Genomic DNA, 16,724 nt, shown 5'->3' with positions numbered 1-16,724 from the left:
TGTGGTCATGTTATAGAAGGTAAGGCAGAACAGGGGTGTCAGCAGGTAGTAGCATGAGAGTTAGTAATTGCAACTGGCTTTTTTTAGGGGTTCCAAGCATAACAAACCATAAGTTCTACATTTTTTTAAAGCTATATCGGTCTAATGAAGCAAAACTACTTTATCTAAAATTTTATTTCTCCATACATCAAGGAACAGGTTTACAGTAAGATTCTTTGGTTTGAGGTTGGATGGGTACTACTTTTCTGCTAGTTTCTCCATGGAAAGGGGGTAGAAACTAGTCGTCTTGCTGGCCAATCAAAGCACCATTGCACACACCAACTAGGGTAATCCTTGGCCCCTTTTTGCTATTGCCACTTTTAGGATTTTCTGTGCAGTGGTGAAAGCTACACATTCTAACCAAAAAATGAAGTCTCATATTATCAAGAACTGAGTGGAAGAGAGACATGGTGGTTGCTATTAACTACAGTAGTGCTAAAGAACATATCAGACCTACCTAATCCAGCACCCTGTTCACACAGTGGCCAACCAAATGCTTGTGGGGAAAATGCAAGCAAGACCTGAGCACAAAGCAGTCTCCTCTCCTGTGGTTTCCAGCCATTGGTATTCAGAAATCTAATGCCTCTGGACCTTGTGGTTATGAGTAAACAAGGGGGAGGGAAGCTTTTGTCAGCCCAAGAGCTGCATTCCTCTGGTAGTCACCTGAGAATCACATGGCAGAACTGGGTGAGGCTAGAGGCAACAGTAGGCAGAGCAATGGATGCAGTTCTCACCTTTGCACAGTAGGCTACATCTCAGCCATCAAAAAGACATTTCCACATGCAATCCAGGCAAGCAGCATTATCAAAGCTCAAAGACAATTTGCAGGCAGTAAGAGAACTCAAGGAGGGCACAGAACACGGCCAGTGAGAGGTGTGGTCTAGGAAAAGTCATATGGGCCAGAGACACGAGGCATGGAAACTTCATTTGCTTTCTGTCTTCCATTTAAAGTAGGTGAGGAAGATGGTTCCTGACCATCCATTTGCATTGCTGAACAGTCACTAAGGTACAGCATGCTTTAGGATTAGGCAAACACAAATATTTCCTTTGTGTATGTATCTGTGTTGTCTAAACACAGCTCTGGGTTATGCACAAACAGCAAATGGGAAAGTTCGTACCTCCCCCACCCACCCCAAGCTGAACAGCAGTTGGCAGACTGTCATCAGATGCTGTAACTAACACTATCCATTACAGATGCAGAAGTGGCTTAATAGAAACTTGCTGAGCTCAGATGGTCACATTAGAAACATAATACACAATTAAGAACGGCCATTAATTTATGTGTACAAATACATGCACTGGAAGAGAAGAGGGTGGCAATGATGAGACTGCTTCTAAAATGAAAGATCAGAAAGGGTTCTGTAGTGAAATGTATACAGCAGTGCAGGATCACCAAATAAAATGTACAGGAAAATATTTCCAGCATGAGATCAGGGCAGCAAGGGTGAAGTTAATCTCCACCAAACTGCTATCCTTGATCCAACTTCGAAGCATTGAAGAAATGACATAAAAATATGAAGTCGTGATATTTATAAATGCACTTGTAATGGAGAAGAACAAGCATCAGGCAGCGCTGTGAAGGACCCCATAGATCCCTAGTAAAGTGTAAGCTTTGCAAGTAGATGGATCCAGATTCAATCTCTGGCCATACATACTGGAGAAAGAGCACCACTCCTGGTCTGCAGTGGTGTGTGATAGTCCTACTGTTAGATCAGCTTGAAAAGTGTTGGCCAACGTTTGGTGCAAGTAAGAAATGACACTTGCAACCCATTCCTTTTCATAGCACAACCTTTGGCATGTTAACTTTTAGGTCCCAGAAATCTGCCCAGTGCAGAGGATTGTTTTAGAAAATAAAGCAATGGCAAACCTGGAAGTGGTGTTTTTTAGGCCGTCTTCCTGGATAGTGGTAGACTGGGTAGTTGTTCACAGCCATTCAAGTATTCACAGGGTGCTTCCATTTCTCTTCAAGTAGTGTCACAGAACTCTTGCGATCTTAATTCATGATCCAGTGTGTTTTAGTATGGGTACTACTTGAAATATTCCATGATATGTTCTCCGATGCCAATGAAATACATTCCTTGGGCTATGCCAAAGAGAGGAGCTATAACCAGCGCGCGGCATCCTGCCCCTTTCATGAAGGCAGCAGGGCCCTCATGAATCCAGACCTTCCTGGAGAGGAGAGAAACAGAGTGGGTTGGTAAAACAGCTCCTGAAGTTATTGTTACTATGAATTAGAGGGGTTTTTTTTTCTATTTAGGGTTCTCTGAGTACAAGGCAAGGTGGCAGAGATGAGTCTCCTGATTACTTACAGTTTCCTCTCAAGGCAGGAGAGCTGCCTTCCCAAATCAAGTAACAGCTGGGGAGGTGGAGGCAAAGGTGGCCAAGACCACAGCATGAGAGGAAAAAGAAACCAAGACTTCCATCATTGAACCCCAACTCACCTCACCTCCAACCAGCACAGCCAAAGGTCAGAGATCTTGTGAGTTGCAGTCTAGCAACATAAAGAAACAGAGAGTTCCTCATCTCTGACACCCCACTAGTTAAAAACACCCAAGAGTAAGCTGTGTTTAACTTAATATGTCAGCAACAGCCACAGCAAGAATTGGGAACTGTCATATTTGTGTTCCGCTGCCCCTTGTGGTCAGTTACTCAGAGCTGCTGCCTTTGAATATTTACCGTATTTTTCGCTCTATAAGACGCACCAGACCATAAGGCGCACCTAGTTTTTGGAGGAGGAAAACAAGAAAAAAAATATTCTGAATCTCAGAAGCCAGAACAAGAGGGATCGCTGCACAGCGAAAGCAGCGATCCCTCTTGCTGTTCTGGCTTCTGGGATAGCTGCGCAGCCTGCATTCATTCCATAAGACGCACACACATTTCCCCTTACTTTTTAGGAGGGAAAAAGTGAGTCTTATAGAGCAAAAAATAGGTATTTCCTTTGCTGGCTGCTCATTTTCAATGTCTTATTTAAATACTGTTGCAAGGGGGAAAGCTAGCTTAAACTCAGAAATACTATGTTTTTCCAGTATACAATGGGAAATCATGCATCAACTTGCTCAGTTACCAGCTTTTTCCTCCTAAGAAAAATGAATGAAGCAGAAACTGGAAAACCACAAAGTAGTGTAGAATGCTGCTTTTAAGGGTGCCAGCAACTCTACTCCATTCCATCCTCTGTGGGGTTCCTCCAAGCCTGCTGCCATCTTTCTCTTGTGAGTGGATGGTGCCATTTCAGAAGGACGTGACAACTTACATTGCAAAATGTACACTGCAGAACATTGTTAACATAGAGCAATGACCTGAGTACCAGTAAAACAAGAGTTCAGGTCTGCTTACCTGGCACAGTCAACAATCCCATTGTAGGTGTCCTCTCCCAGTCCTTTCTTGAGAGTTTGAATTCGGGTCTTTAGAACTAAAACAAGCAGTAACTGATTTAAACCTTTGCAAAGTTGCATGCTTTACAGACTTCTTAGTGCAAGGATACTTAACTGCAAGATTGGGATTTTTATTTATTTGTTCATTTCATTCCTGGCATGAGTACATGCTCCTGGTACTGGTCAGAAATGCAGTGTTGTTATCTCACATCAGTTCTTCATCAATCATCACCATAATATTAAACACATGGTGCCTCACTAAAGCATTTCATATACATAAGTTATTAGGCTATTTAGTGGTGTGAATTGAGGGTTTCTAGCCTATAAGCTTATCATTAATTTTTCAGTCTTTATGTTTGTATTTTCATGGCAATCTTATCTTAAATAGAGACATCAAAATAAATCTGTCCTTTCTCCAGTGAGTTCATGGTTCTCCACTAGCAGTTGGTTAGATGAAGGGGCTGTGCCTGGTCCCAGTATCACCACTGAGCTTTCTATCCAAGCAGCAATTTAAACCCAGGTTCAACACTCTTATCGGATGGAGTCTGTTCACTGCATTAATATTTTTTCTCTAGTAAGGTTCACTTAATCATTATGCTGTCCCAGCTAATTTGTTGGTTGGCGCTGTTCCAGACAAGGATTACTCATCATTGATTATAAGAAATAGCTCCCCCTATTTTCCTGGAATAAATGGTCTGCCTGATACAATAAGTACTCTTAGTTGGTAACAGGCAATTCATGTGGTTGGGTAAGAAAAAGCTTCTATATACTCATGTGCGAAGTGCGGATTATTTTGCAGAGCATGTAAAACCTTATGGACAATGCAACTTAGAAAGCAGCCTTATAAGGAGCTTAATTAATCTTGGGTCTGCGTTGGCAAGGTCTTAATAGTTCACTTGAAGCACTACTGTGGCCTCTTGGGAGGGAATAAAATTCATAAACACACACACACGTAAGCAAAAGTCACTGCCTTTTGATAGTCGCACCATCTAACACCTACCATCCAATGGGGTCACGGCCACTGCAGCCACAGATCCTGCAATACAGCCAGAGATGAATGAATGGAAGAAAGAGGCTTTTTCATCAAGATTCGCCTGCCCCAGCTTGTTGATGTTGGCAAAAAGTGGGAAATATATAATAGAAAAGGGTACATCCCTGTTGAGAGTAGAAGTGAGACATTTTAGGTAAACAATACAATCGGCTAATCTCTTGTTGAAGCTGTTTTTCTTAGCCAATTTTCACCTTCCCCTTTCACAGCTCAGCTGTTCCCCCCATTTGGACTGCCATACTTTCTACCCTTGCAGTTGTTACAGGTTTTTATGTTTTCACACAAGTGTACTTTCCCCACAGTTGCATGTATCATGGAATTTTAAAACTTTAGGTTTGTGCTTATGTTTCGCTTTGATCCCAGCACCACCCTGAACAAACCCACCCTTGTGCAACTGAGAGCAAAGTCCCTATGTCCAGAGAACAGTCTGAAGATGTGACACATTCCAGCAGCTAAAACTATTTTATTTATTATCCCTACTTTTATTTCAAAAATATATATCAAGGCAGCTTACAACATAAAATACAGTATCATTTATCTCTAAATATCTGTAAAACATAATTAAAAGAATCGATAAAACATTAGTTGATACTGTTCGGTTAATATGAGAAAATCATATTGTGAATGCCTGTCCATAAGGTATTTTGAGCACAAGTTGATGAGGACTTTGTGAATTAACACAAGATGTTGAGCCTGGCCCACTAGCAAATTGGCAACCAGTGTCTCTCAGCAGTGGAGTAACATGTTGCTAGTAATCTGCCTCTGTGAGCAGTCTGGCTGCTGCATCCTGCACTAAATGAAGCTTCCAAAGTGGAAGCATCCTGACCTTTGATAAGCTGCTTGAGTGGGAGACCACCTGTGAATATAAAGTACTTTGAGGTCTTTGGTTAGTATATGGGTTAGCAACCCTTAGTTTCTTATACCCCACAATGAGGAAAAGAGGGCTGTAGACTCAATATAGATCATAGCAATTGCTTCGGATCCAGATTTCCATGCACAATGTGAAGCTCCCACTAATTCTCTCCCACCCCTGGTTAGCTTTAAATGCTCAGGCAGCCATGCAAACAACCAATAGAGACTTACGTGTGGAGCTCATGTGTATGGAGTTCTTGGATCCAAGTGATGGTTTAAAAGCCAAAGACCCTCCTTTAGAATGGGAAGCCAATCCTTCTAGGACATGAAGGGCATTTATAGAAATTGAAGCATTCTTCTTTGCCTCTCCAGGTGCAGACCAACACTGAGAAGATATCTCCTTGTTCTGGGACCAGCACATCTCAGCCTGCCTTAGGTAGCCTGAATGCTAAATTCCCTTTCTCAAGACCTCTAGACTAAAGCAGCTTGCCATCCTACAATGAACAGGAAGGAACAGTTCACTCTCTTCTAACCTGAGCAAGGTGGCTCCCAGCCCTTTATACAGGCCTGCAACTCCCTGGGTGCACAGGAGGTCTCTGGCAATCATGAAAGCAGAGGGGCGTTTAGAGGCTGCTGTGGACCCGGCTGTGTAAGGCTGTCCTGGTGGTGAATGGGAGGTGGCAGCAGCTGGTCCATCCTGTCCCAAGGCCTTCTGCTGATGAGCAGCTAAAAGAAAACAAGCAATAAAACTCCTAACTTTCCATTGTCACTCCATGGGTTCCTTTCATTGCAGTCTCAGGAACGTCATATCACACCATCTCCAGCAACAATTACCCCAATCCCAATATATTCTGGTACTACTACAGTGGGGGAGGACACTTCCAGTTTAGGGGCAATTTTGGCCCACTATGAGGTTCAAGTTGGTCCGTGAAGCCATTTCCCACAAACCATGGCTACCTGTCCATTAGCTTACATAACTGGCCAATGTCAGCAGATGAGTGGGATTCAATTCTGCCGGGGAATGCAGGGAATGTGCTGGTGAAATAGACCCTTGCAGCCAGCAGGATTGAACCCTTTGATCACCAGCTGGTCAGTCTGGCTGTGCATCTCTGTTCCCCTAGTAGGGACAGGTGTTTGCAGCAAGAGCGTGGAGTGGAGCTGTTTGAAAGCTCTTTTACAAATAGTTCCACAATACTCTTCAAATGTATGAAAACCATAGATTTAAAGAGCCGTGCAGAGCTATCTGCAAAAGGGCATTTAAACTACCCCACTCTGCACTTTGAAGTGCCAACAATTAGAGCTTCAAGCATAGCAGCAACAGGAGATAAGGGGAGATTAGGACCTAGCTCACTGGACAGAAAAGGTTCTCCACACCTATACTCTAAGTAACTCAGATATTAATTTGCTTATTTGCCCAGTAAAAGCACATTTTGGCAAGTAATCATTATTAGGCAACAGCAAAATATGGACAGAAGTATAACAGAGATAAGTAATGGGATTTAGGGGCTGTGTCTGAGAAATAGAGATAGTTGGAGTTCATTTAATTCAAGACTTTGCTTTCACCATCATTCCACACACGCCCCCCCTAAAAAGGGGGGTGGAATGGGAACTTACCTAGCCGCCCAGCATCCTGGAGCTGGATTTTCAACATTTCCATTGGAGATGTGACCACTACCTGGCAAGTCCCAGCTCCACAGCCAGCAAGCATCTCTCTCACCAATGACAATTCTTTCCTGTCAAAAGAAGCATAGATGCAAAATAAATGCACTTCCACAACTATAGGCTTGCCAAACTATCATGAGAGTGGCATGGTCTGGGCTATTTCTGTGCCTTCCATAGAGTGAAGCTTTTCACAGCCTGGAGATCAACAGGGATCCACACTTCCACTCCCATGGTTAGCCCCAGCTTTCCTGTCTAGCTTGGAGATGGAGAGAGAGAAAAAGACTCAGCTGTGCAATGTGCAATGTGCAAAAAGGGGAAAGATACCCATTTATGCTCCAGCTCCTGTCAAGAGATAAAGGTTGAGCTGGTCCTTTTGATGGTGGGCGGCTGAAGTGCCTTGGCTTCCTGCCATCAGAATGGTGAGTCCTTGGGTGGAATTTAGTGTTGCACTGTGATAATCATTCCAACAGCACAAGCATTTTTGCTTGCCAGACAGAACAATCTCCTCCCACACTGTTCTAAGGGTTTCCCCAATCCTCCAGAGCAGATTTGGGTGACGCTTGAGTGGGTGAACTCCCATTGCGCTAGCAGAACTCTTTGCAATAGTTTCTACTAGCACACCAGGTTAGTTAAATCCAGCCCCTAAAGTTTCACTGCAAGCCATTTTACAGAGGAACTCGGAGCACCTTGGGTGATTCATACTAAGACAAGATTCTGCTCCCCTCCCACAAGTCAGGGACAAAGGTTGCATTCTTATATATGTTCAGATGGGACTAAGCCTTATTGAATACAGTGAAGCTCTCCTCTGTGTAAACATGCATAGGGTTGTACTGGAGAGGAATGGCAAGGACCTAGTGGTTAAAAGTTTTGGCCTGGCTACCAAGGCTAGATGAAATTAGTGGACCTGTGGAGATGAGCATTGTCTGCCAAAAGAAGTCACTGTTAAAGGTGCAGAAGCTCTATGAGACACACACACAAAATTATAACATCTTCCTCAAAGATCTTAGGATCCATGTGTAAATGTCTTCTTCTCTCTCTACAGGTACATAAGCCTCTTGGCTTACCTGAGATATGAGCTGCCTATAGTTCGTATCCTGCAATTACAGACTACACCAAAGAACACTGGCAGGAGACAGGTAGCAGCTCTCCACTTTGAACAGTGAAAGTGGCTATTTTAGCTCAAGCCTGCTGTGCCTCTGTTAGTGAGAATTTCAGGAGTGAACACCGAGGGAGGACTACAGATTCATCTCACACACAGACACACACACACATGCCTCTACACTGCCACTGTGACCTAAAGCCAGGACATTGGTAGGAGGCTTACAAATTGACTGTGGTGTGATATACTAGAGGGTGGGGGGAATGGGGTCACTATCAGGATTTGATGATGTTAGGCTGACTGTTACTATTCTCATAGTATTTATTTTCACATGCTGCTCTGATGGTGTTTAGCTTTAAAAAAAATTCTATAATTTATTCATGATGAGATTCTGGTGTTTCATTGTATCCTTTGAACTGTTTTATAGGAGGACTTTTTGGTTTTGAAGAGCATCCCACAAATGGCAAAATGACAATAAAGAAAGATAGATGAATAGATCAATTAATAATAAAAACAAAGAAACTGGAATTATTGAATGGTTTTTACCCCATACCCATCTTGGGAGAGAAACTGTCGGAAGAAATCATTGGCTGCCAACTTGATTGCTTTTTCAGGAGTGACAAGAGTCAGGTTTACAGCAGCCCCTGTGAGAAGATGGGAGAGGCAATAAGGCACCCAGTTTTATGGTACATCAGTACATTACTCCTCTCGTAATATGTACTAAACACACTCCTGGAAGTTTCTGGAAGGTAGCAAATTAAAATATTAATGATATCCCAATTAAAATATTAAACTGGATGAAACACTAGCACTAGAAATATTTCCCCAATTTAATATGAAGTGCCAAATGTCAGAAAAAGTTGCTTATAAAGTCTTGCAGTTTCCAGAAGACGCTCCTTGCTCTCTGGACTTGGTGCATGAAAAATGAACTCCAGAGGGCACTGTTGGTCAATTTTAAAGATTGTGATGGGACAACAGGAAATGGTAGTCTCTTACCTAGTTAAACAAAAGTAACTGTGAAATACAAATTAATTTATTACAGGATGCTCAGACAGCCATTTTAGTGCCCTAATAGCCTCCTGTGAGGCATAGCAGGAAATCTGGGTTTCTCAAAAAAGCACCCCCGAACTTTCCAAAAGTTCCTTTTTGATCCGTCACTGGCCACCTGAAATTGTGCAGTCCAAGAAGGACTGTACCACCACAGGCGCCGGGTTGCCCCCAGAATTGGAGGGGCTGGCGCACATGTGACATCATACACGTGCCAGACATCACGTGACCTCACACACATCTTCCAATGCTGGACCGGCGCGGCCTAGCGGAAAGCTGGACTGGTCCCCACAGTGTTGGAAGGCGCTGTGGGGACCAGCATGGCCTGGTGCAAGGCCTAGCAGAAGCCTGCACTGGCCTGTGTGGTGTTGGGAGACACTGAGGGGACCGCACTGGCCTGCACAGCATCTCTCAATACTGTGGGGACGGGTGTGGCCTAGCATAAGGCTACCCATTTTTACACACACAAACAGAGATTTGCAGTTCCTTGAAGTACAAAAAATATGCATTATGAAAATCCTCCCACATTTTATTAAAATATGCTCTCTTTTTATTGGATTTTATAAACAAGAATACATACAAGTATACCAAGTTTTCTCATGTCATTTGTATATCACAAAAATAGCATAATAAACATGGAAAAATATCTACAACATATGTTTCATTATTAGTGGTCAATGTACAGGTTCTTGGTTCATTAATTGGTTTAAACTAGAAAGAAAGAAAGAAAGAAAGAAAGAAAGAAAGAAAGAAAGAAAGAAAGAAAGAGGAAGAGGGGGAGGGAGGAATGCTGAGTGGGTTGCGGTCGGGTGGTTATGCTTCTATTCTTCTACTTGGGGGGCGCATTGTGTCAGCATTACTTGTATGGGTTCTCTTACTATTCATATTAAGTAGTGGGTTGACAAAGCAGACGACACAGAGATTTCTCCAAGTTGTTCTTTATAGTAAGCTAGAACTGAACTGAACTGAACAGCAAACAGCTCAGCCGGCCTGCTTTTATAGGCAGCCGTCTGTCAACATTGTAGCAACAACAACCCAGAGTTTCCCTCCTAAAGTAACTGACGTGGACCTGAGTGAAAACTATATACACAATACTCCTGGTGGCCAGGATCAGTACTTCAATACATAACAATTCACTTGTCATATTTCCTTGGTGGTGAGAGAGGTTGAGGGTGGCTTTAGGTGTGGTTGGGTCATCTTTGGTTGGTTGTAGTGAGAGTTGTTTTTGTGTTTGAGTGGGGTGTGTATTTTTTAATCAGGTTAGCCAGATTGATTCATATGCTGTTGGCAGATTCTTGTTGTCTTGTTGAGCTGTGATGTGATAAAGGGGAACCAAACCGGGGTGAAGGTGTCTTCCTCTATATGTCCCCATGTCAGTTTCAGTTTATTGGTTAGTTTATCTAATAAGGCTGTTTCCCATACTATTTGATACCATTGGTCCATGCTTACTCCTGACAGGTCTCTCCAGTGTCTGGCTATGTTGTTAAATATGCTCTTTTGATACCAATATTTAAAATTTCATTTCAAACACATACACCCCGATTATCTCTATTGTTCAACTGAGATAATCAAAACAACAGCAAAAGCATTTTGCCCATTGTGCTTTGCTATTGCAGTTCAGACAAAAAGGATGACTTTTCCATTTTTATAAGCATTACCTCGATACATGCCAAAGAACCCCTCTGATTTAATTGTCTTCACCAAACAATCCCTCCTAGAATAAGAGAGGAATAGAGAAAAACAAGAGTTAGCAACATGTATTTCAAGATTGCGACTGACGTTTGTGACTCTGACCAGTTCCCACAACTGTCTGATGTTCAGTAGGTGCTTACTTGGGGCACAGCATTCTCAGCTATAACACCAAAACTACGGAACTCCTTTCCCAACTACATTTGCTCTCCCCAATCTCTGCTGGTCTTTGGGCAACAAGAAAAGGTGTTGGTGTTTTTCAGGACACTTTCTGAATTTAATTTGTCATTGATATATCCCTGCTGCTAGGTTGGTTGTGACTACTGCATTTTATATTTGCAACAATTTTTAGCTACTTTTCAGAATGTAAATTAAAAAACCCCCAGAATACATATGTTTGAGTGAGTTCCAGCACCTCTTTTTTTAGAAAAATACTACTTGTCATATCCATCCATTGCAACGGGTCTACTCTGAGAATTAGGGGTATGGGTAGAAGAATGAGTAGAAAAGGGAGAACTTGGAATGAGTTCAACCATTCCCAACTTCTTTCTCTGTTCGTTTGTTAGAATTATATCCCACCTTTTTCTTCTAAGAGCTCAAGTTGGCGTACATGATTATCCCCCTTCTCATTTCATCCCCACAATAACCCTGTGAGGTAGATTAGACTGAGAGGCTGTGAGGGTTGAAAGATACATAATTCAAACCTGGGTCCAAATACCCAGGTTAGAGCCCCATGCCACACCACGCATATCACACTAAACAAAGCCTTACAACACATACATTCCGGTGTAGATGGCTTGTCCTTGCTGGTTCTGGAGACGGGTTTTGGCCAAATCAATGGGGAAAACACAAGTCACCCCCACAAGTCCTGCTATACCTCCATTGATTAACTTAGCTGGAAGGCTGTAAAGTATAAGATAAGTTACAATGATATTCCTTGGTACAGGGATTCAAGCAGATTGTTGTTGTTGTTGTTGTTGTTGTTGTTATTAGTCACCACCACACTTATACCCACCCTTTTCTCCAAGGAGCACAAGGCAGCAAACATACATGCATGCCCTGATAGTTCCGCCACAGTTATACAGCTCTTGGTCCAAAACGTTTCCCCACCCCCTGCTTTAAAGCAATTCCATGAGCTGTGATAGGAGCCTCCGTGACCTTCACCTTTGTTATCTTCTCTTGTGCTCATCCTGGCACTCACATTCAGTTGCAATGCACATAGGGGCTTTTTTTTTTTTTAAGAACTTTGCTGGATCTAGTTCATCTACTGCAGGATGAACAGCAACTGAGTTGATGTGTGCAGAAAGTCAACAAAGAAGGCATGAAGACAACAGTCTATCCATACAGCTTCACACACACACCCTCTAGTCACTAGTTTTTGGAAGCAAACTTCTTCTGAACACGAAGGCTCCATTTAGCTACAAGCCATTCATAGACATAGCATTAATTTTTCTAAGCCTCTTTGAAAAGCCCCTAAACTAACACATATATCACTGCATCTCATGGCAGCAGATTCTGTAAGCAAATTATGCCTTATGACTTGTGTGAAGAAGTGTTTTTCCTATCTGTCTTGAATCAGCTTCCCTTCAACTTTCACTAGGTCACTTTAAGTACAGTAGTACCTTGGGTTATAGACGCTTCAGGTTACAGACGCTTTAGGTTACAGATTCTGCTAACCCAGAAACAGTACCTCGGGTTAAGAACTTTGCTTCGGGATGAGAACAGAAATTGTGCAGTGGCAGTGCAGTGGCAGCGGGAGGCCCCATTAGCTAAAGTGGTGCTTCAGGTTAAGAACAGTTTCAGGTTAAGAGCAGACCTCCAGAACGAATTAAGTTCTTAACCCGAGGTACCACTGTACTAGTAATGTGGACTAGTAGAGTCACTGTTTCTGCACCATGATTTCTGTTCATGCCCATAATCACAAGGAAACATATTTCTCAGGACCAGAAGCATCAGGGCATCGAAATCACGCATAACGTAGAGAAAGTTTTCTTTCTTTCTTTCTTTCATCTCCTTATCTCATAATACACTAGAACCCATGATCATCCAATGAAGCTGAACAGTAGAATATTCAGGGAAGACAAGAGGAAGGGCTTCCTCACACAGCAGCATAAATAACTCTGTAATTTACTATCACAATATAAGATGATGGCCACCAACTCAGACAACTTTAGAGGAGGATTAGACAACTGCAGGGAGGACAAGGTCACCAATGGCTACTATTCACAATGACTGTATACAGCCTCCAGGATCTACCAGTCACGGGGAAATAACAGTAGGGGAGGGCTATTGTCCTGATGTCCTGCCTATGGGCTTCCCATTGGCATCTAGCTGGCTAGTGTAAGCTAGATTGGTCTTTGATCTGATTCAGCAGGGCTCTTCTTATGTTCCTAGTCAACACTGAAAGCACCAGGCTCACAGGGTAGATGGCATCCACAAGCAGCAAGCTTAGAGATGGCTCTGGGCTATTTTACAACTTGAACAACACTGAGCCAGGTTATTCAGCCTTTCAGGCAGAATTAAAATTAGCAAAAAATGTCTGAAAAATAGAGGACATTAACTATCCTCTGCTCCATCCTGTTGCCTGTCCACCAGTTTCCACAGATAAGCTAAGCATCATTTATATCACTGGAGCATAGAATTCCCCACTTTCAAAAGGCAAGGAGCAAAAAGGAGAGGGCTGACCTAATCTTCTTCTTGTCCCTCATTGTTCCTTGGGGATGTTGTTTCTTGGTGACAGCAGCAGCTGCTTGTGCTGCTGACACAGGAAAATTCTTTCAAATATGGAGGCACATTCCTCTTTGTCTTTGTTCTGCTGGGGAAGAGAACACCATTAGTGCTTCTTGACGTGCTGCTTACCAGGGGTATATTACAGGTAACAAATGACAGTGTCAGTTCTAAAACATAGAGGCAGTTTATCACTTAATCAGCTCCTGGAGAATAGTGAAGTCAGATGAATAGCTTCCCAGAGGCCACCAAACACAAAAGAGGGTTTTTTGTCTCAAATGCAACCCAACCTGGGCACTTTTAAGCCACTATTTTGTAAAAGAAGTGCCAAGGAAACGCCTACCATTCTGGACCCAGAGAGGCCAAAGAATCTCCAGAGGAGGAGAGAAGGGGATGTGGGCACATGCCTCACCAAGGGGGATGAGACAAGGGTTAGAGAACATTAACCAGACATTGCCCCCTGAAGTCTATAATACTGATCACAGAATTTGGTGTGGAAATGATGACTAAAATCACTAGGATATGCATAGAACTGTGACATAATTCTATTAATCTCTGAAGTGGGAAATTAGTGGGTACTGAAGGTACCAAAAAGTGAGGTTCTGGAGTTCCATGAAAGATTGCCCAGAAGTGTGCTGGGAGTGGGGAGTTGGCTTGGATGGACAAATAGGAACTATTGCAGATTATTTGTTAAGTATCTCATTCTTTGAGATCAGCAATAAAGAGATCAATGTTGCATCTCTGTGAAATTTAAAGGCTAGCTGCTGAATCTGGGTCTTTTTCTGGCAGTGAGATGAGAGTAGGACAATCTTGTTGGTTTTACTTCACCTGAAGGCGGCAGCAAAAGACTACTGAAATCCTGGAGGATGACAACAACAGGGAAGCATGAAAGGCATGGCATGTTCAAACAATTTCCATGTTTTTGAAGGGGTTGGGAGTGTCTTGATGTTGCCTTAGCGCCCATCATTGAACAAAAGACTGTGTGTATTCATGGTCATCATTATGCTGTTTGTGTGTTATATAATTTACTTGCCCAGCCATGCCAAAAGAAGTCAAGCAACAATTTTGCAAGGCCAATGAGTCACACATAAACAATTAGTCATGTATAACCAGCTAGAATTATTAAATAATATTGTTGCTACAAAATATCTTTCTGGTTCGGTTTATTATCAAAATACTACTAGTGACTTTTGCAGTTAGTCATCATTCACATGCATGAACTAAATTTATTTTCTCACATTTATATCCCATACTGTATTTCTTCCAAGGTGGTGCACATTTGGTTTTCAGGCTGACACCCATCCACTTACTTACTCTCAGCAAGGTAGTGACCTCATGTGCCTTCAGACCTAACCCTGGGGCATATTTGCATGAGTTATACCACAAGTGCCAAAAGCAGCATCTGAAATGTGGTAGCAGTTTGCACAGATAGTGTCATTCCAGCATTCCACTCTAGAACAGGGGCTAACAACTCTCATATAAGCTAGCTAGGGTAAAGGTAAAGGTAAAGGGACCCCTGACCATTAGGTCCAGTCACAGACGACTCTGGGGTTGCGGTGCTCATCTCGCTTTACTGGCCAAGGGAGCCGGCATACAGCTTCTGGGGCATGTGGCCAGTATGGCTAAGCCACTTCTGGCGAACCAGAGCAGCACATGGAAATGCTGTTTACCTTCCCACTGGAGCGGTACCTATTTATCTACTTGCACTTTGTGTTTTCGAACTGCTAGGTTGGCAGGAGCAGGGTAGAATATCATTTTTAAAAGAAAAGAAAAAGAAGAAACATATAGACCTTCCCTTCTTGCTGCTCTGATGTGCATTTAATGAAAAGAACAGTTGTACCCACAGGAACAATGGAAGGTGTGGCATAGTATAATCTTAGAATCATAGAACTGTAAAGTTGGAAGCGACCCTAAGCATCATCTACTATCCAATCCCCTGCAATGCAGGAATATGTAGCTGTCCCGTTTGAACCTGCAACCTTGGTGTTATCAGCACTGTGCTCTAACCAACTGAGCTATCAGGAAGCTCACAAACAACATTATACATTTGAACCTTTGTCTCTAAATTACTGTGTGTGAGGCATGTAGGTCCCTGACAGTATAAGAACATCTTTGTAAGAAATAGCTAAAGAGAACAAAATAATTTCTGTCCTTCATCTATAACTATTAGGAATCTGAAAGAAGTTCCTCCTCAGGACTTCCTAAAGAAAAGCATGCATTGTAGACTGTCTCTGAAATATGAAGTTTTAGAATATATCCCAGTGAGTGAAACACATGCAAATTCAGAAGTCAGGAAAGATGGGAAGCTAGCTTACCTTCCTTATTTGCAAGCAGCTGGTTCCCTCCCTTCCTTCCTTCTCTCTTTCAGTTTTTAGCCTCTGACTCACATCTGGATTCCTCCAACAAGCAAACCCTATCCAGTGTTTAAGGGGTGGTTCACAAATTCCCAGTGATTTTGTGTAAATACACTGTAAGTGGGAGACGAAAAAACACACACATCTCTGTGCCAGTTACTCATCAAGCCTCTCCTTTTTTGGGCCTGGCAAAGGAAGTGCCCCAAGCCCTACCCAGGAGAACAAGCACACCTTTAAAATGTGCTTTTAACCTTAAAACCGGTTTTTAGACAAACACTGTTTGCATTTCAGCCTGCTTAGGCAAGTGCTGTTTCCACAAGTGCCCATGTAATTTCACTGGTTGTTAACAGCAACACTTTCTTTGCTGTTAACTGGGGAAGTGAGGTATAATGGCAATGCAGTGTTGCTGTTGACCCCTGACATCAGTCAATTAAAGTGTAACCTCAACTATGAACTCACTACATGGCCATAGGGCAAGACAGTGTTTCCCAAAGCTCTGTTCTCTATTTTCATTGTAAGAATGACAACCCTGTGTCCTACGCTTCAGGAGGATTACTAAAACAACGTGCAAAAAGTTTAATTCCTGCCAGGAACAGCATTGCACGCTGCTGTGGTGGCAGCGATGGCTGCAGCGCACTCCTTGGAGGCCGGATTGGCTGCCTTCCTGGCAGCCCCCCATGCCACCTCCACAATGGCCTCTTGGGAAAGAAGAGGCACTGCTGGTCTCCTCACACCCGTAGGGAAGAAATGGCAGCAGCTGCCCTCTGGGATCTACTGGGCTCTGCACCCCCCACCCCACCCCATGGTGTCTGATTCCTACTTAAACCATCAGGCAA

The 16,724-nt window shown here is 42.9% G+C and overlaps 1 protein-coding gene across 4 annotated transcripts; it reads right to left on the bottom strand.

Moving 5' to 3' along the window:
* Window positions 1–156: 156 nt before the first annotated feature.
* Window positions 157–15,987, bottom strand: SLC25A18 (solute carrier family 25 member 18). Of its 4 annotated transcripts, none has more exons than XM_083402374.1 (10): window positions 15,850–15,987; window positions 13,493–13,619; window positions 11,588–11,710; window positions 10,777–10,832; window positions 8,625–8,715; window positions 6,925–7,043; window positions 5,844–6,036; window positions 4,411–4,565; window positions 3,373–3,448; window positions 157–2,208 (listed from the first exon to the last, which is right to left on the bottom strand). In XM_083402374.1, exons 2-10 carry the CDS (start codon window positions 13,513–13,515, stop codon window positions 2,067–2,069), a joined length of 978 nt encoding a protein of 325 aa, XP_083258500.1. In that variant the 5' UTR covers window positions 13,516–13,619; window positions 15,850–15,987; the 3' UTR covers window positions 157–2,066. The 4 variants fall into 4 exon arrangements, with proteins under 4 accessions (XP_083258500.1, XP_083258501.1, XP_083258502.1 ...); XM_083402375.1 differs by having other exon boundaries at window positions 13,493–13,622; window positions 15,850–15,984; XM_083402376.1 differs by lacking the exon at window positions 11,588–11,710.
* Window positions 15,988–16,724: the final 737 nt, after the last annotated feature.

This window comes from Podarcis tiliguerta (assembly GCF_965153285.1).
Source record: "Podarcis tiliguerta genome assembly, chromosome: 10".
NCBI lineage: Eukaryota > Metazoa > Chordata > Lepidosauria > Squamata > Lacertidae > Podarcis > Podarcis tiliguerta.
This window is presented reverse-complemented; position numbering and strand designations above follow the sequence as displayed.